A 20,535-nucleotide genomic window follows, 5' to 3' on the forward strand; every position below is an offset into this window, starting at 1 on the left:
GCGCAGGTGAATGATCGCGTGAAAGGGTGCGATGGTGATCAGCATCCGCAGGAGGGCGATCGTTCAGGGTTGTGCGATGAGGAGCAGCATGCGTAAGCGGGCGATCGTGCAGGGTTGTGCGATGGCGAGCAGCATGCGCAGGTGAATGATCGCGTGAAAGGGTGCGATGGTGATCAGCATCCGCAGGAGGGCGATCGTTCAGGGTTGTGCGATGAGGAGCAGCATGCGTAAGCGGGCGATCGTGCAGGGTTGTGCGATGGCGAGCAGCATGCGCAGGTGAATGATCGCGTGAAAGGGTGCGATGGTGATCAGCATCCGCAGGAGGGCGATCGTTCAGGGTTGTGCGATGAGGAGCAGCATGCGTAAGCGGGCAATCATGCAGGGTCGTGCGATGGCGAGCAGCATGTGTAGGTGATCGCTGGCGAGCAGAAGGTCGACGCGTGTCCTGTGAGAGGACAGGTGGTGCGGCGCATTCACGAGCAGGAACGGGAAGATCGCTGGCGCGTTGGCGAACATGTGTTTCTGACACACGCGCAGCACGATGTTGCGTAGCCACAGGACCAGGTGGATGGTGAGCAGGGAGTTCAGCAGGAACTAAAGGGTGGTCAGAGACCGCAGGGCGATGGTCCTCAAATGAGCGCTGACGCTCGGAAGAGAGCTGACGAGCAGGAGAGCGCTGGCGAGGGGGGCGAACATCAGGAGAGAGCCGACGAGCAGGAGAGTCTTGGCGAGCAGGAGATTGTCGACGAGCAGGAGATCACTGGCGAGCAGGAGAGCGCTTGTGCGCTAGCCCTGCTCGCGTAAGGGAAGAATCCCTTAGCCCCGAAGGGACCGTTGCCCGTCGGGTGACGAGTTCTCCAGAAGGCGAAGATCCGGCAGGAGATGGTGAGCGGTCTGATGAGAGGTTCAAGGAGGGCGGAGCAGTCGGTTGAGGCTGACGAGGAGAGTCCCCCCCGGAGGACGAAGACCCAAAAAGGCGCCTCCTAGTCCCCCTGTAAGGGGAAGGGAGGCCCTTGTGGCGTAGAGGGCGGTGAGCCTTACGGCGGAGGCGGCCTCGGGGGAGATCGTCGGGACCATCGGTCCTCCGAAAGGGAGTCTCCATCAAAACACTTCCCTCAGAAGGAAGCTGGGCAGCAGTCGAGACCGAAGGACTCACTTCCCCCTTCGAAGGATGCACGGAAGGAGGAGGAGAGCCTTGAGCACCATCACCAGCAACAGCACCTGCGTCGGAAGGCCCAGCCACGTCGGAGGCCTCTGTCACCACGACGTCGACAATAGACAGAGGGTCTACCTCCGCTACCACCGGCGACTGTTTAACAGCGGCCCCCAACGAGACAAGGTCAATAAGAGCGACCCTGGAGGGCAAGCCCTTAAGCCCCAGGGACGACCAAATCTGTAAAAGATCATCACTGGATAAGGCATTATTATCAATAACCTCCCCCGGAGGAGGAAGGGGAACCGCCTCGCTATGGAAGGCGACGCCCTCTCCCCCCACCGAAGGTAGGGAAACAGAACAAGGGTCTGCGCTCCCACTCGGACGACTCTCCTTAGGAGGCGGACGAGGGGGAGCTTCGGAGGAGGTTTGGGCGGCGGAAGAAGAGTCCCGAGAACCTTCCTCCTTCAAGGCTAACCCCGGAGGAGAACGGTCTCTCTTGGACTTCTTCTTACGCCGACGGCCAAACCTCTCCCACTGGGAGGCAGACCACTCCTTGCACTCACGGCACATGTTATCCTGGTCGCACCGTCGGCCCCGACATTGAGGGCAGAGGGTGTGAGGATCCGTAATCACGTCCGACATGAAAGTCCCACAAGGACGGCCGGCAACTCCAGGGCATGTACGCATAGTAAATAAAAGAAAATAACTGAAGGTCAACTTCCAACCAATCACACAAGCTGAAAAGAAAAAGCAGAAAATTAAAGGCTGTCACGAAGGCGATGAACAGACACGTCTGATCACCGCCGAGCCAAAAGTGAAGTGAAGCAAGTCACCGGTGTGTGGAGGGGGGAGGGGTAGCAAGCTACCCTTCCCCACCCCCCGCTAACTAGCGCGGGGGTAATTAACCCTCGTTAAAAACTATTGGCTCGTCATTTCAGCTGCGCTAAAAGTAATACCCTTTGTAAATAGCGTGGTTTGTATTTCGGTTACGGAACAAATACATTATTATACATTATCATACAGCTATGTATGAAATACTAGACTTACAATATCAAATATTGTGAATATAAATATATGAAATGTAATACTTACTTGCTTTGCTTTTTCCTAGGCAATCCAACTCATTGAAGTTGGGTATGAATATAGAGCACAATTCCTCCCATGCCTTTGCTTTCAAAACTTTGTTGCTGTATTCCTTGAGGCGCATGTCCCAAATCGCTGGCCTATCTTGTATTTCAATAATAAATCGGTCTGTGTCAAAGCTGAATGAAACCATGGCAGATACAGCCCGGACTACAAGTTTGTCAAGTCACGCTCTGCAAACAATAACGAATAGTATTTCAAATAATGCCAAATGTGGGAAACAAATTTTAAATACGATTACAATGACAGAATAACGCCAATGATATCTTACTTAGCAGTGATTAAATTTATTTGAATAAATGATTAAATTATAAACAAATAGTTAAAACAACATGCGAAAAACTGCGTCCGTTAATATTTCATTGAATTTAGAATTTCATTTGTATTGAACTTTTTTATAACTTACATTTATTAACTTATCGTTGAAACCAGGAAGGTTATTTATTAAGTACGGTTTGTCTGTTTATAAATAAATATTGACCTTTCACACTGAAAAAAGAATGCTAAGTCCATATAATGGATGCATTAATTGCTATCAACTAGCGACCGTCTATATTGTGGATGCATTTTTTTTATCCTTTCTCCCACATACGTATGCCTTTAGCTCCGCCTTCTATTGACGTCACAGGCTACTTTAACCAATCAGTGATCGTTTACAAAGCAAAGTTGCCAGAAATCTTATACTTTGAGGTTATAGGAGTGTACTAAGCATGCGCCGTTGGCGATGTGGGTAGGTGCCGTTTGGCTTATCGGTCGAGATTTTGTTATCTGTTGGCGCGATAAAAGATTAATTTTTTTTTTTTTTTTTTTTTTTAAGCAAAATTAAGAGTTAATTTGTTTTATAATGGCTAATATTGACTATCTTTACAATTCATAAACAGGTGCTGATGATTTGGACAGCCATAGTGAGCATGATAATGATGATTATATGACTGATAGCGATGTTTATGATGACGATCTTGACACTGAACCTGTTGCCTCATCCTGGGCACGTGTTCATCTGCCTGAAGGTATTGACTGTGGGAGTGATTTGGTTTTTACCCAAAGAAATGTAGGTTCTTTTGGGATTCCTAACCGTAATTCACAGCCTATTGAATAATTTTCTTTATTTATAACTGATGATATTATAGACATTCTTGTTTATGAGACTAACATATATGCCAACAGATTTTTAGCTAGTAAGGAAGAGTGGATTAGAGAACATCCACGAAGCAAATACAAAAGCTGGAAACCAGTAACTCATGAAAGTATGAAAAAGCTTTTAGCTTTTAGTTTGCTCATGGGATTGATAAAAGTGCAGGATATAAAAGATTTTTGGCGTACGTTTCGTTCAAGTAGAATTCCTTTTTTTGGAGAAACCATGCCACGAGATGAATATCTTCTAATTAGTCGATTTCTTCATTTGAATGATAACACCTTGAATAAGCCCGGAGGTGACCCACAGGTATGACTCATGGTTTCGAGTACGCCCTCTTTTAGATTCCTGCAATAAGTTATTCAAGGATCATTACAATCTTCAGCAGACTATTTCCCTTGATGAAAGTATGATTGGTATGCGTAATAGGAGTGCATTTATACAATATATGCCCAATAAACAGCACTGTAGGTATGGGGTAAAAAAAAGTTTGAACTTTGTGAAGCTTCCACTGGATATGTTTATCATATAGATTTATATTCAGGGCGTGATTTTTATGCTACTGGAAGTCAGCAAGGCTTTACTCATACAGTAGTAATGAATATAATGGAGAAAAGCTAGGTTCTGAATAAAGGTTATCATCTGATTACTGACAACTTTTATACAAAGATTCCTCTAGCAGAAGCCCTACTAACACAAAAGACATCCCTCACAGGAACATTAAAGATTAATTCTAGATTTTTGCCTCCAATTTTGGTCAAGCAGAAGCTCAGCACAGGTGACACTGTCTATGTAAGAAAAGGAAAGTTGCTTACGTGTGGTTTCAAAGAGAAAGCAACTCGCAAGCCAGTTGACCTTTTGACAACATATGCTCATGCTGAAAATGCCACATTGCAGACAAGACATGGAGAAAAAATCAAGACTAAAGTCATAAATTACTATAATATTGGTATGGGAGGTGTTGACCTTTCAGACAAAAAACTTTATCATTATGCTGCACAAAGGTCAACCAGGAGATACTGGAAGAAAATTTATAGTAATCTCATAGATGAATCAGTTGTAAATGCTTATTTTATCTATGAGCAAAATACTGGTAGGCCATCCAAGAAAGATGATTTTCTTTGTGACATTATTGAATGTCTGTCGATCCCAGATGCTGCATCTTACCCTCTCATTCCACAGACCCCAGGTAGCCGACTTTCTAATTCACCAGGTCGTAATCCTATTCCCGTCAGTACACCTGGTTCAAGCCATGTATATGCTAGGTTAGATGGTTGCAAGCAAAGATTATGTGCAGTTTGTCACAAGCGCTCGATGCACTGGTGTCCTGGATGCAATGCTGGCCAAAGCTGCAACATTACTTCGGGGTGAAAGGTCGTCCTAAGAGGAAACATGAGGACGATGATGACCACAAAGACTGTCAGTAAATTCAAGTCAATAATTGCGGCTACTTTTGTGAAGTCACTTGATAATTATGAATGTTGTAATATTTTTGTAAATCCGCATTAACAAATGTTGAAAAAGTGCCACTTGATATGTTATATAATTTGTTTTTTACCACGCTATTACTGGATAGAATATTCTGTTTTTTTTTAGGACTTTTCAAAATTACATTTTTTACAAAATTAGCACTGTTATAACAAATAGGAATAATAAGTTTTGTAATAATCAAGCTTCAAAGTGACTTTCATTTTTTTTGGGCAACTGTGATTTCTAAAGATATTCTTTTTTATATCCAAAGTAATTAAATATGTATTAAACAATAAATGGTATTATTGTAGTGTATTATAGGGCAATGTAACCTAGTAAAAAAAAAACTACTTTTTCTTACAGAAAAAAAAATTTCGCGATCTTCGAAAATGACACTTGTTCCCGTCGCAAATGAATAGTTTCAGAAATATATATATATATATATATATATATATATATATATATGTATATATATCTATATCCTATGGTAATGGGGGACCGCCAGTGGGAACTCGGGGTTTTTTTTTCATAACGGTAAATCATTCACCAAAAGTCATTATATGTGTTTTGTGACCTGTTAACTTCTAGGTTAGGTTAGGTGGGTTTGTTAGGTTCTGTACCCTTTTTGTACCTTTTTATATATTGTGTAAAGTGTATATGGAACAATTCATTAAAATACACATGATAATATAACCATAGTTTAACATTCCTAGTATATAAGTGAGTTTTGTGACCTGGAAACTCCTAGGATAGGTTAGGTGGGTTTGTTAGGTTCTGTACCCTTATGGTAATTTTTAGATACTGTATAAAACTTATATGGAAAAATTATTTAAAATATGTAGAGAAATATCTAGCATTACTATCGCTAGTAATGTCACCGTACCGTTGGTAACGCTGTGTATCATTCGTATCGTGGCTAATTTTACCCTTCTCAGTAAATACCTGAGGTTTGTGACCTGTCAACTACTAGGTTAGGTTAGGTGGGTTTGTTAGGTTCTGTACCCTTTTTGTAATTTTTATATTGTGTAACTGGTAATATTACCGTAACAATCCCAGGCATCATTGGTAACACTGTGTATCATTGGTAATGTTGCTAATGTTATCGTTCGCAGTACAATCGTGAGTGAAGTGACACCGTTGAACAAGTGCTTATATTTAAGTATTTTAACACAGCATATATGACATCAGTGATAATATTTAACTATTTTAACAGAAAATATATGTTTTCCTGTAGGAAATATCGTGATATAACCGGTTTTCACCTTCATTTCATCCGTAATAACAGCAACCAATTCCAACTTAAAAGTTAGTCAAATTGGTTGATCTGTTTGTTTGCGGTTGAAATAAAAGTCAAAATCGGTTAAATCACTTTATTTACTATAGGAAATCATATATTTTCTGCTCGAAATCACACCCTGTAATACAATACAACTTTACCCAATAAATGCCCCATTCAAAATGCTCATCTTCTTGTGGTTTTAATGATACCAAATACTTATATATTAGAGTGAAAAATATATTATTTAGATTTTTTTTTCTATAAATATCAATAACTTACCTTGTTTGAACAGCGGGACAACACACACTTTCCCCTACGAAGTTTCGAGCATCACTGATTAGCAGGCATTTGTGGTCGCCACACGCCACTCGCCAGACGTCGCTAGTGTGCTCTCAGCCAACCACAAACTGCGCTGGTTGTGGCGGGGACGAGCGACAGCTGACCACAGTCGCGAATCGCGACCCACATGTGATCGTCAAAGCTTGTAAACAATGGGAACCTAGGGGAGAAAATATCCCAGACACAAAACGCAGCCACTTGTGTCTCTACAAAGTAGCCAGTGTGCTTAGGCCCTAATGGCAATTCCTCCTTGATATTATCAAAAAATCCCACAGTTTCGCTTATATTAGTAGGAATCTCGTTGACGTTTCCACACACAGCAGATACTAAATGACCATTTTCTGCTTTCTTCTCCTTTCGTGCATAATTCGCATGTTTTTTGCAGACACTAACCGCATGTATGGAAACTTCTTGGGCATGATTAGTATTCAAATAAATACGATAAGAACAGGTAAGAGTCGATACGCGACAGACACAAAGTTTGCGCAGATTTCAGATTCCTCGTTGCTCTCACTCTCAGCCGGTTCAGGTTGAAGGTTCTGGTGTGAGGCCATAGCCTTTACAACGGCGCCTCCAAAGTTTATCTTCTTTTACTGTTTTGTCTTTTCTTCCACATCAGGTTTAATACTTTTTTCTTTTTTATACTTGTTTCACTAAATAAAAATAATCCTACTATCTTCTTCCTCGTATGGTTGTTGTAGCTCAATTACTTCATTCCTTTCTTTTCTATATTCCTTGCAAAATAACAAAAAAAATGTATCAAATCTTCCTCCTCATTTTCACAAAAATTACAGTTTATATTCGCCTCATTGTGTCTATTTATAATATTTAGTTTTAACGTATTAGTTCTTTCTCTAAAAATATCACTGAAGCAAATGTATTGTCATAAATTAACTCTTCTTTCATTTCTTTCTTCCACGTTCTATATATTTCTAAGCTCACTTTACTTTCTATTTCTTCTTTCCACTTTTCAATATCCCACTTTCTGGTTTCCGTTTTTATTTCTGCCTTGTTCATTCTTCTTATTTGTCTTATGTCTAAACTTAATTCTTCCAAATACTTTGCAGGTTGTTTCCACCATTTTCCTTCTTTTTCTTGAATATCCGGGATAATTTTTTTCGGTATTTCCTTCTTCCCATTAAGAGTACGATTTAAGTACTGCAGCTCCCCATCCATCACCCTTGCTTTCATAGAAGATGCACCTATCTCCCCTCTTAGAGCAGTATTAGCTGTGCTTTTAGTGGCACCTAAAATCTTCCTGTATACCCCATTCTCTATTCTTTGTAGTTTCTCTATTTCAGTTTCTGTAAGATTTATAATACTAGTTCCATACAAAATAGATGGTAAAGCAATACTTTTCCAGAACGTTTTTCTTATCATTACTTTATTGCAACTTTTCTCTATAATTGAATGTTATATTAGCTAATTTATTCGCTTTTTCTATCATTACCATTTTCTAAGTTTTAAATATATTCCTATTATTGTCTAGCTTTATACCTAAGTATGTTAAACTTTCTACTACTTTAATTCTCCTATGTTATCTGGCTTTTATTTCATGTTGTCGATCATAATATTACTCTTTTCTTTATCAATTTCTAACCCACATTTTTAATCAGTTTCTTCTGATATCTAGATGTTTCGTTTTACATTATGTATATCCTGTGCAATTATTAAGGCATCATCTGCAAAAAATAATGATTCTACCTTTATTAATTGATTTCTGAAACCGTTTCCTTCCTCTTCTATTTTCTTCATGACAAATTGACAATATACATAATTAGTTTAAAAAGTGAAGTTGATCCTGTGCAACCCCGTTTTATTCCACTCGTAACTTTCATTTCTTATTCTATACCTTTTCCTAAGTCAATGCCTGTAGTATGTCCTTGATAAATATTTGCAGTTGCACTTATGATTTTGCTGTTAATTCTATATTCTTTAAAAACTTTTATTAGTACCTCCCTTTTGATAGAGTCAAATGCTTTACTAAAGTCTATCTTCTTATACTGTTTTGCCTTTTCCTCCACATCAGGTTTAATACTTCCTTTTGGGGCTCAAGCCATGACGTCCTAATGGAAGGTTCCTTTAGTAGCTTCCGAAGGGTATATATGACTACAGTGATATTCCCAGTGAATCAAACCAAAGGTTTCACAGAATTCTAACTTCTGGCGCGAGTACCTTTAAGATTACTCTTAAGGGTATCGTATATCATCAGGGGACGTATTCTTGACACGCCACATGGCAATCTACACCCCGAATAGCCCTTACGCTTCTAGGGGGAATACGTACGTGGCAGAATTAGAAGGGTAGCCACAATAAAGGTTACCCTGGTTCCCCCTACTACTATCGTATCACGACCGCGCCAACTCCCTCTGGCGGCCATTCCTTTATCTGTAGCGACTCGCTACGGTGGTGTTCCCTGTCGATCTGACATTTTTGATCAATTTCTGGGAATCTTTATGCTTCTACGGCTTCTTTCTCCATCCAGAAAGTTGAGTATTTATTTTTTACAATATGTAATTTAGTTCCAGCCTCACAACGAATTGTGTATTTATTGTGTGTGGATCTTCACCGATCGCCGGTGTCGCCATGGCACTGTCGTTCTTTGTACGTGCTATTTAGTTAGCAGAACGACATTCCGGTGTAAATAGCTTAATTATCATGAAAGCTATTTAGGCATTATACTGTATATTGTAAAGATATCTATAAGCATATTTTTCCCTTTTCCGTGGCGATCGTATATGTCAGAATTACACACTCCCCCACTGACACTCACGGGAAGGGGGAGAAGGTGGAGAACTGTAACAAAAACAGAATTATAACATTTATAATTATGTAATTCATCTAAGAATGTTCACTAATAGTAAGAACGAATGAACCCCGAAGGGAAGCGTTCTACACAAAGGCTGAAAAGTTAACAAATACAATTAGATTGATAAAAAAATAATTGAGACAAAATAAACGGAGTAGCAACTCAACCCGCAACGGGAAGGAAGCTACCGAAATACGTGGTAGTAATAAAAGGGTGAACGACCTCGAGAGAGAGAGAGAGAGACCGTAGTCAAACTAAACTCCCATGTTCCCTACGCTGATAGCCCAAGTTCCCCGTAGGGAAGGAGGAACAGCAGAGAAAACAGATTAATAAATAAAGTCCAGCGATGACGAATCCCCACGGCGCCCGAGAATCGGAAGCCGAAGGACCAAGGGAGAGATCGCGACCCATGAAATGTCACCGTGGGGGCCTACGGCGCCCGAGAACCACACGGAGATGTTGTCGTACACTACACACACACAGCACAAACACTGAAAAGGAAACTTACTGTATTTCTATACTCAAATATATACATAAACATAAGAATGTTTACATATATATTAAGTATAAGAAAAAGTAAGTAATTAAGTAAAGACAAAACATTAATGGCTGCCATGCGAGGACGGGACAGAGACATCTGCCCACCGTCCGAGCCAAAAGCAAAGTGAAGCAGTTCACCAGTGTGTGAGGGGGGAGGGGTAGCTAGCTACCTCTCCCCTACCCCTTCGCTAGCTAGCGAGAAGGTAGTTAACCCTCGATAAAAACTAATGGCTCGTCATTTCAGCCACTCCGAAAGTAGTACCCCATGCAAATAGCGGGGTTTGTATTTCGGTTACGGAACAACTGAACGTTACCTCCCCCCATCCCCTTGAATGGGCGATGTCATACGAGAGACCATGAAGTTTTCCGACTCGCTTGGCCTAGGCCAAAGCAAGTAGGAACACTGTCTTCCAAGTCAGGTGGCGATCAGAAGCTTGGCGTAATGGTTCGAAGGGAGGTCTCTTAAGAGACCTGAGGACTTGAACCACGTTCCATGGAGGTCTCACTTCCGACTGAGGGCACGTAAGTTCATAACTTCGTATGAGTAGAGAAAGTTCCAGCGAAGAGGAAATGTCCATTCCTTTGAGCCAGAAGGCAAGACTTAAGGCTGAGCGATAGCTTTTCACTGCCGAGACTGAAAGGCGCATTTCTTCCCGCAAATACACAAGAAACTCCACTATTGCTGGAATAGTGGCATTGAGTGGAGAGATACCCCTTCCACGACACCAACCACAGAAAAGTCTCCACTTTGCCTGGTAGACCCCTGCGGATGACTTTCGCAGGTGTCGAGACATCCTTTCAGCAACTTGTTGCGAAAAGCCTCTCTCTGTGAGGAGATGCTGGATAGTCTCCAGGCGTGATGCCACAGCGAACCTACGGCTTTGTGAAAGATGTTGGCGTGTGGTTGTTTGAGTAGCTCGTGTCGTGGAGGAAGTTCTCTTGGGAGTTCCGTCAGGAGCTGCAGAAGGTCCGGAAACCACTCTCCGTGATGCCATAGCGGAGCTATCAAGGTCATTGAAAGGTTGACCGATATTCTGGTCTTGTTGAGTACCCTCCTCATCAGACAGAACGGGGGAAAGGCGTATACGTCAATGTTGTCCCACCGTTGTTGGAAGACATCTTGCCAGAGTACCTTGGGGTCCGGGACTGGGGAGCAGTAAAGCGAAAGCTTGAAATTCAAAGCTGTCGCGAACAGATCCACCCTCGGGGAACCCCACAAAGTCAGGACTTTGTTGGCTACTAGACGATCCAAAGACCACTCGGTACTCACTATCTGCGATGACCTGCTCAGACTGTCAGCGAGCAAATTCCTCTTGCCTGGAATGAAACGAGCTGATAGTGGAATCGAGTGGACTTCGATTCATCTCAGTATCTCTACTGCCAGATGGGATAGCTGCTCTGAAAAGGTACCTCCCTGCTTGTTGATGTAAGCCACTACCGTGGTGTTGTCGCTCATCACCACCACGGAGTGACCCGCCAGGTACTGTTGGAACTGTTGAAGTGCCGGGAGTACGGCCTTCATTTCTTGCAGATTTATGTGGAGGTACTTTTCTGATTCTGATCAGAGGCCTGAGGTCCTGTGGTTCAGAACATGGGCCCCCCACCCTTTCTTTGAGGCGTCCGAGAACAGCATCAAATCCGGGGGGAGGACGAGAAGATCCACTCCCTTTCATAGGTTCTCGTCTGTCACCCACCACTGAAGGTCCGTCCGTTCCGCAGGACCCATAGAGACCAAGAGGTCCAGGGAATCACGTCCCGGATTCCACCAGGACTTGTCGACATTGCAGGGATCTCATCCTGAGACGACCGTTTGGAACTAGATGGGCCAGGGAAGAAAGGTGACCAAGGAGACGTAACCACGATTGAGCTGAGAGTTCTTCTCGTCTGAGGCAAGGATCTGCGACCCTCCGCAGCCTTGCTATCCTGTCGTCTGATGGGAAGGCTGAATCTGTGGTCTCACTGCAAGTCTGACCGTGTCCGCCGTCTCCATGCTGAACGGGGTTTGTTTGACAAACCTGTTCAGAGCTGAGAGGTCGATAACTGGTCTCCAGATTTCAGACGCCTTCCTTACAAGGAAAAGTCGACTGAAGAAGCCTGGGGAACCGTCGACGACCTCCTGGAGAGCGCCCTTCTTTAACATGGTCTCGACTTCTGCCCGTAGGGCTTGCCCCTTTGCCGATCCCATGGCAAAGGAGCTCAACGACACTGGATCCGCTGTCAGGGGAGGTAGAGATGTTGTGAACGGGACGCGATATCCCCGACTGATTATGGAAATCGTACAGGAATCGGCCCAGAGTTGCTGCCACCTGATTGCGCAACTTTGTTGGCATCCCCCACTGGTGGACATGCAGGGGTATTGCCAATCCTAGCGTTTGCGGCCTAGGTCACTCCCTCTAGGATTTTTCCCTCCCCTGGACCCCTGGAGGACTTTTTGCCTTTCTTGTCTTTGACAGGAAAGGACTTTGACACCGTTGCCTTTGCTGCCACTGCCGGTTTCGTTGTATTGGACGGGCGAGGTTGTTGAGGTGCTGGAGGTTTATAGGGCTCTGATATAAGAGCCCTATGTAGGAGAGAGTCCTGGTTGGACTTCCTCCACCTCTCAGCTGCCTGTTCCACGTCTTTAGGCTCAAACAGATTCTTTCCCAAAATGGAAGAATGTCTGAGCCTGCTGACCTCGACGCCTGGGACCTTTGTGTGGAACCTCTCTGCCACCGCATCACGTCGTTTCAGAATGGAATTGGCCCACAAGTTCGTGACTTGGTGGGCCAGAAACTCAATGGTGAGGGTGCCCAAAAGGAGGAAGGTCTCCAGGGCCTTCCTGGTGCTCTCCTTAGACAGGTCCTCGGATCACAACAGGATGCCAAGAGACCCCAGCCAGACATCCAGCCACGAAGTAGCCTGCATGGCACACTTCGCAACCTTCTCCTGACTTAGGATCTCTGTCGCCGAGAAAGACACTTGCCGGCTAGAGAGCCTCTCTAGAGGGACTCCCTTGGTGAGCTCTTCCACAGAATGGTGCAAGGGGAGAGCTAGGCAAGACTCCTCCATGATCTCAAAGTACCTCCTCTGGTGGATACGAGGAGGAGAGAGGAGCTTGTTGCCAGCAGTGGAACAGCTGGAGGAGGCGAGCTCGGAGAGCTGGCCCTCAACCTTATCCCTGGCACTCTTCACCCCTTGGGACCAGGGCAAAGCCGCACTGGCCTTAGCGGGCTTCTGAGTGCCAAAGACTCGGTCCAGAACCGTGTCCTTGCCCTCTCGAGGAGGAATCTCAGGGTACGGGAACCCGTTGAGGTGCCTCATCAGGGTCAGCACCTGCCAGAAGGCATGCTCTGACTCCTGTGGCTCCCCTCCTGAGAACGGAGAACTGGCAGCAAAGTCTCCCGTCCTCAAAGGCTCTTCTTGGGGGGACACGTGGACGTTCTCTGCGGGTCTTGTTGGCTCTGGTCGAATCCTTGAAGATGACTTGGGGATGGTCTTAAGAGTCCTTAGGTTCTCTCCTGGGAGGAATACAGGACTCCAACAACGTCGTCTGTGGGCTCTTCTCCGCCCCAACCCGGGACGATTCTCCTGCACGAGGTGGGGTTTCTCCCATTGGTGCGATGGGAGAACGTCTCACCTCGGTAGACTCTCCTGAGGACGGAAAATCCTCGTCCACAGGAGAGGGAGAGAAAGTCTGGGGGGGGGGGAAGAGCCTTCCTCAAGGACTTCCGGGGAGCCAGCTTGGCCTGGGAGAAGTTACCACGACTTCTACTCCTCTCTTCCTCTTCAGTGGGGTCGGAGCTCCCATTGATTTGAGGCCCATCTCAGAGAAGGCAGGTTTGAAATCCTGCATGACGGCTCTGACAAGAGACCCGAACCATGGCTGCTTATTGACAGCTGTGCTGTCAGAGACTCCCTCTGGAGGGAAGGGGATCGGGCGATCATTCGGAGTAGAAACTACAACTGGAGAAGAAGGGTGGTTCCTGGACCTATACGGAGTTCTCCCCTCCTCCTGCGGGAGCGCTGATCTGTGCTTGCAGGGGGGGGGGGGGGGAACGTGAAGATGACGACCTGGAGGCTCTCGTTGCTGTAGCTGCGCGAGGGGGCTCGCGCTGTGAATCCCGATGGTAATCGCGCTGGCGCTCACGCGATGGGATTTTCCCGGGCACTCGGAGATGATGGCGAGGGCGCGTTTGCGACCGCTGGTGTGCAGGAGAGCGATGGCACACTGGCAAGCGATGGCGCGCTGGTGAACGATAGCACGCAGGTGAGTGATGGCACGCAGGGCGAGCAAGCGAGCGACTGCGCACAGGCGAGGGGGCGCGTGGCCGCACTGGCGATCTACGAGGTGTGCGCGAGTGAGCGCGCAGGTGATGGAGCGCGCGGGCGCGTAGGTGATCGGTGGCGCGCGATCTGGCGAAAGCAAAGGGGGTGCAGAAGGGTGTGCAAGCGCGCGCGGAGGTGATTGCTTGCCGCGCGCAGGATCTCGATGAGCCCTAGAACGCGTGCGCGCACGCGCAGCGAAAATATCCATAGCGCGTGGGCGCGCAGGAGGACGCACAGCAGGAGCTGGGACAAGTGCGCGCAGGCGAGGTCCAAAGGCGCGTAGGAGATCGCTGACGGGAAGGAGAAGAAAGATTCTTCCCTTCTGCGGCCAGATCCGGAGATCGTGGGCACGCAGGCGAACGTTAGCTCGTAGGTGAAGAGCGCTGGTGAGCAGGAGACCGTGGACGCGCAGGAGATCATGGGCGCGCATGGCGCGTATCAGGATGAGGGCGCGTAGTTGTGCGCTGTCGAGGAGAAGATCGCTGGCGTACAGGAGATCGCTGGGGCGCAGATGAGCGCTGGCGCACAGGTGAGCACTGACGAGCAGGAGAGCGCTGGCGCGTGGTCTCAGCAACAGGAGATCGCTGGCGCGTTGTCCCTGGAACAGGCGGTCTCTGAAGTGATGTGTCAGGAACAGTAGGCGAGCGCTTGCGCGCTGGAGAACGTTGGCGCACAGGGGATACCTGGCGCTTAAGGGACTTACTCACAATGTGAGAAAGCCCCTTTTTCCCCGAAGGGACCGATGCCCGTTGGATAACGGGGTGCGTGGGCGCCCACAGCGCGTCAGCGGCCAGGAACGGAAATGGGAGGTCAGCAGGTCTAGCAGGCGAAGGAGATCATGAACGATCTGCAGAGAGGTCCAGGGATGCAGCTGCAACGGTCGGTGCACGGCGAGGAGGATCCTCTGCGGGGGACTGCGAAAGCGAAGAACCGAAGAGGCGCCTCCTAACTCCCTTGTGGGTAGAAGGAAGGCCTCTACGGCGAAGAGGAGGGCGAGCTTTCCGTCTGATACGTCCTCTGGGGGCAGCACGCAGACCATCGTCAGTCCTCCAAAGAGGAGTCTCTGTTAGTGAACTCCCCCGAGGGGGAGAATCACCTGCAGGAGAGACCGTTGGACTTAGCTCCTCCGTCGAAGGATGTATGGAGGGGGGAACTAAGCCTTCAGCTACATCAGGAACCATAGCAGGGGTTTGACAACAACGTCGACGATAGACAGAGGATCAACCTCTGCTAACGTCGGCGACTGTTTGACAGCAGCCCCCAACCTGATTATGTCAAACAGGGCTTCCTTGGAGGGCAAACCCTGAAGCCCCAAGGAAGCCCAAATCTGTAACAAATCATTGTTAGACACATTGCTATCAGAAGTATCCTCCCCCGGGGGAGGAGGAGGAGCTGCCTCGCTATGGGAGGCAACTCCCTCTCCCTCTCCCTGAGGTTGGTGAACGTAAGTACGGCCTACGCTACCACTCGACGGCCTCTCGGGAGAGACCAATCGAGTGGGAGCTTCGAAGGAGGTTCGGGCTACGGAAGAAGACTCCTTGGGATCTTCTCTCTTCAAGGAAACCCCTGAAGGAAAAATATCCCGTTTGGACTTCTTCTTCCGGCGCTGGGAAAACCTCTCCCACTGGGAAGTAGACCACTCCCTACACTCACCACATACTCTATTCCTATCACACCGGTGACCCCTACAAAAAGGACATAAGGTGTGAGGGTCCGTGTCGACCGCCGACATATAAGTACCACAAGGGCGGTCAGGTAAGCCGGGACACTTCCGCATGGTAGAGGCCAACTTCCAAACACACTGTATAAAAGAAAAAGTAAAAACAAAGATCAAAGGCTGTCAAAGTAAGCGAGGGTGGGAGCAGACACGTCTGATCGTCACCCAAGCCAAAAGCAAAGTGAACTAATCACAGGTGTTTGAGGGGAGGGTAGCAAGCTACCCCTCCCTACCCCCTCGCTAACTAGCGAGAGGGTAGTAAACCCTCGTTAAAGTTCTAAGGGCTCGTCATTTCAGCTGCGCCGAAAGTAATATCCATATTAAATAGCGTGGTTTGTATTTCAGTTACGGAACAAATGAATTTTTTGTTTACTTTCATGTATACAGTAGACTTAATACTTCACTTGCGAGAGTGTGCGGGTTGTTGGAATGGTAAACTAAGAGAAATAATGGTAATACTACAAAAAGTCTTGTAGTGCTCAAGTGTATAATAGTGCTAACATTTAATTCAAACTCTGCTTATTGCTAAATTCTGGTGCATCCAAAGAAGATATGAACCATTTTTGCAAGATTACCGTCTTTGTATAAACTCTATTTGCTTGGTCGGCCTATAGTGTAAGTGTGATTACACAGAGCAAGCTTAGTAACAAGCTGAACTTACACTAAAGGCATTACATTTTCAAAGGGAGAAAGTCACAGCCTAATGAATCTACTAAATTATATATAAAATGATACAAAATAAAAGGTATAGAAATACGTGGAAATTTTTATTACAAACATAAATACTGTACATTACAAAAATTTAAATATCTAATAGAATGTCTTGTTGCATGGAGGCAAGAAATGCAGTGTGCCCACCCACTTGAAAAAGGAAAGAATTGGAGAGGTATGGAATCACAGACACTTCTTTCTCATCACAGTCCTTGGTCACTTCATAAGTCCCTCAAATTCTTTCCATCTCTCTCCTCTCCCAAGCCTCTGTTCCAATCAGTTTCATCCAGGTTTTCAGTTCTGTAGCTTTGCCCTGGAATATAAAGACCATTAATATCCCCTTGTTAAGGTGGTTGATTTGGCTCGTTGGAATATGATATTTGAGAGTGACCCTTGAATAATTCTTGTCAGTATATAATAAATGTGATTAAGCCTGTTCCTCTTATGTAAAAGTGGGTGGATTAAGTTTTGCATTTGTAAGAGCCATAAACTAGTTACTAATATGGTTATTAGGAACAACTTAATTTGGTACAGAAGTTTCCAAAGAAATAGCTTTACCCTGCGATAGTCTTCAGTTACTTTGATCAAAGCTCTGGTAATAATGGTGTCAAACAAGCACATGATTTGATATACATTTAAGATATCACACTTAATGAATAAGGAAATATTTAAAATCCTTTGAGTTTCCTAAAGGAACATGAAAGCATTGTCTTCACAGCTTAGCAAAATGGCAAATTTGGAAGTGATTTGTGATTTTCTTAACGATACAAACCTGTAGTTATTTATAGGGATCTACTTTTGGAGAAGCTGGAAGATTAGCCATAAAAACTTTTTAGCGAGGTATAACTGCCAACCCGCTAGTTAGCAGGGGGTGGGGGGAGGTTAGCCAGCTACCCTGTCCACTAACACACCAGTGTGTCTGACTCGCTTTCGATTGCAGGGACGATTTTCTAGGGGGACAGGTGATGGCAGGACGATTTGTATAAAAAGCTACAAGTTTGTATCATTATGAAAAATCCAAATTCCTTCCAACTTTGTAATTTGTTCTGACACTAAATACAAACCCTTTGCTGTCTTTAGGGATGACTCATCCATTAGGAAGGTGAGAGTCCGAACCTAGTGGCTTGGAACTTGACCCGGGGTTTTCTCTTACAGGCTTTGCACATACTGTACAGTAATAGAAAGAAACGCTGACACTGCGCTAAAACTTTGTGCAATGCACAGAAAGTGGCCTGAGCACCCTGTGTGCTGGTGAATCTACCAATGTGACTGGTCTAGGTAAGAGTTCTTCGAAACAAATAGAAATCTTAGAATCAACCGTAGATGTTACCCAATCCCACCTCGCTAGTGGTATGGGGAATCAACGAGTTTTATTTCTATCCTAGGTTACACAAGGGAAATGGTTATTACCTGCAGATAGGTGAGGCCAGCTTGCAGAGGACCATGGGTGCTGTTCCCCAAGAGAGTGGAAGATGAAAGACAGAGAGAGCCAATCACTCTTAACATCCACCCCAGACTAATCCCGGGTAACCTATGCCCTCGACCATTTGCTATTTGTCCATCAAAGAGCCTAAGGTATTTAAACCACTTGTTGTGGAGCCACCAATGGAGAACATTTCCATCTTCCTGTGGGTCACGTTGTGAAAAACTACAACGTCCTGCAGGTAGTGGGCGTTGAAGGTCGTCTGACGCTCTTACATGCCCCCTTTCAGTACCTGTCCCAGAGTAGTTTTTTTTAAACGCTAGAGACGTTCCAATGCCCCAACATCGTGAGTTCTAGGTCGAAGAACAGGAGGAGGGTCAGGATTCAATGCACGGTCTATAACCCTGCGAATCGAAGTAGAGATGGTGTCTTTCGTGACTCTCCTCTTGACCTTCCTCGTACTGACGAAGAGTGTGGACACACTTGGGGTGAGTTGCTGTAGTGGCGTTTAAGGTAATACCTCAAACTCCACACTGGACAAAGCAACAATTGATCTGAATCATCAGTTACAGAATGAAGACTCGCAATCCAAAGGTCCAGGAACCACTCGGCGTGATACCATAGCGGAGATATGAGTGTCATGGATAGGTTTTTGGATGCTCTGGTCTTGTTGAGCACCCTTCCTATCATCAGACAGAACAGGGGAAAAGCATACATGTTGATGTTGTCCCACCAATGTTGGAATGCATCTTGTCAGAGAGCCTGAGTATCCATGACTGGGGAATAGTACAGTGGGAGACTGAAGTTCAGGGACATCATGAACAGATCCACAGTCAAGGTATATCAGTCTCTGAGATGGAAGCAGAGACGACTTCTCGAAGTTTACCATGATCCCCAAATCCTGGTAAAACTCGAGCAGGGGTTGCCACAGTCTGCTAGGATCAGCCAATTGTTGTGGTATCTTAGTTGAAGGATACCAATCTTATGAGCCCAAGAAGACACTAGAGCAAACACCCTCATGAATACCTGGGGTGCTGTGGAAAGATCATAGAACAGCACCTTGAATTGGTATTGCCTATTCTCATGTATGATCCAAAGATACTTCCTCGAAGATGGATGGATTGGGACCTAGAAGTGTCTTTGTGATCCAGCATGCAAATGAAGTCCTGTGGTCTTACCGTGTCTGCTGTCTCCATGCTGGAAGGAGTTTGCAGAACAAACTTGTTCAGAGCTTAGAGGTCAATGACTGGTCTCCAGCCCCCAGACGCCTTTTCAAAAGAGTCAACTGAAGAAGCCTTGGGAGCCGTCGAGGACCTCTAGGATTCTCCAACATGCTCTGGACTTAGGCCCAGAGGGCCAGCTCCCTTACAGAAAAAGGGAAGGTTTCAATTGACTTTCTTGTAGAATCTTTGGACCAATCCTCAGTTCTAACAAGGTGGCCCTAGCCACAAATCCAGCCTCGAAGTAGCCTGCATGGCGTACTTCGTAACCTTCTCCATGTTTAGGATCTTGGCCACCAGAAAAGTGGCTGAGACCCCAGTAAGACTCTCAAACAAGACTCCCCTCAAAAGAGACTCTAAGGAGGATTACAGAGGCAAAGCCGGAAGAGGATCGTCCGAGACCTCATAATATCTCCTCTGCTATACGAATGGTGAAGGGAGGAGTTTTAACGACAAGCCTGCTCAGAGAGAACTAGTGGAGCCAGCAATCTGGGAGAGCGCCTTCTTCCTGGCTGCCGTCAACCCCTTCGACCAGGCCAAAGCTGCACTGGCTTTAGGAGGTCATTGTGTACCATCCACATGGTCAAGGACAGTGTCTTTGCCCTCCTGAAAAGACGTCTCCAGTTCCGATAACCCATTGATAGCCCTCATGAAGGCTAGAACCTGCCAGAAGGCGTATTCCAACTCCTCCTGCTCTGCTTCCTAGTTGAGCTTAGGACTGGTGGCCCTGGGAAGGTAGTCATCATCAATGTCCAGTTCATATTCCCGCTCCGAGCTCTCACCAATAGGAGCCTGGGGTGGGCCGAGGTTATCAACTGAAGGTATTTTACTTGCAGACGTCCCTGCTGTCGAGGAGATCCCACAAGCTCTCTCTTGGTGGAAAGCAGTTCTCGCCTTGGCATTCTTCAACACTGTCTTTGCATCCTTAGACTCTCTCCGAGGAAGCAGGAATTCCTCGAGCAGTGCAGGTCTGGAAGGTTCCTGTTGTCCCGAAGGTCTGATTTTCTCTGCAGAAGGTTCTGCCGCAGGCTCTTCCAGTGGCCTGGAGATGGGACGAAGTGCCGGGGAAACGAAAAGCACCTCTATTGGAGATCGGGAGCCCTTGCTTATATGGGGCTGGAGATTATCACCCAGTGGGAGAGTCTTTCTCCTCAATTTCCTCTTCTGCTTCGTAGTCAGGACTGGAGCCTAACTTGAAGCTGTGAGAAGTCCTGCTGGACATTAGTAGAAAATCCCACAGCTCCATGCACCTTTCTGATGGGAGAGATGACCATCTGAGTATCCTTAA

General features: G+C 46.0%; 2 protein-coding genes across 4 annotated transcripts in view; both read right to left on the reverse strand.

Moving 5' to 3' along the window:
• Positions 1 to 7,023, reverse strand: part of LOC137617137 (uncharacterized) — a 32,136-nt gene extending 25,113 nt beyond the window's left edge. For 2 of the 3 annotated variants that reach the window (XM_068346991.1, XM_068346992.1), the window contains exons 1-2: positions 6,463 to 7,022; positions 2,249 to 2,472 (exon numbers count right to left, since the gene is read on the reverse strand). In XM_068346991.1, the coding sequence (XP_068203092.1) occupies positions 2,249 to 2,432 (184 nt within the window). In that variant the 5' untranslated portion in view covers positions 2,433 to 2,472; positions 6,463 to 7,022. Of the gene's footprint in view, positions 1 to 2,248; positions 2,473 to 4,601; positions 4,815 to 6,462 lie in introns of all 3 variants that reach the window. The other variant, XM_068346993.1, reaches the window with a different exon arrangement.
• A 9,624-nt stretch (positions 7,024 to 16,647) lies between these two features.
• LOC137616951 (transcription factor Adf-1-like) overlaps positions 16,648 to 20,535 on the reverse strand; it is a 33,125-nt gene continuing 29,237 nt past the window's right edge. The window contains exon 3 of the mRNA XM_068346820.1: positions 16,648 to 16,917. The gene's annotated coding sequence lies outside the window, so the exon portion shown is untranslated. The remainder of the gene's footprint in view (positions 16,918 to 20,535) is intronic.

Source organism: Palaemon carinicauda, chromosome 23 (genome assembly GCF_036898095.1).
Source record: "Palaemon carinicauda isolate YSFRI2023 chromosome 23, ASM3689809v2, whole genome shotgun sequence".
NCBI classification, from domain to species: Eukaryota; Metazoa; Arthropoda; class Malacostraca; order Decapoda; family Palaemonidae; genus Palaemon; species Palaemon carinicauda.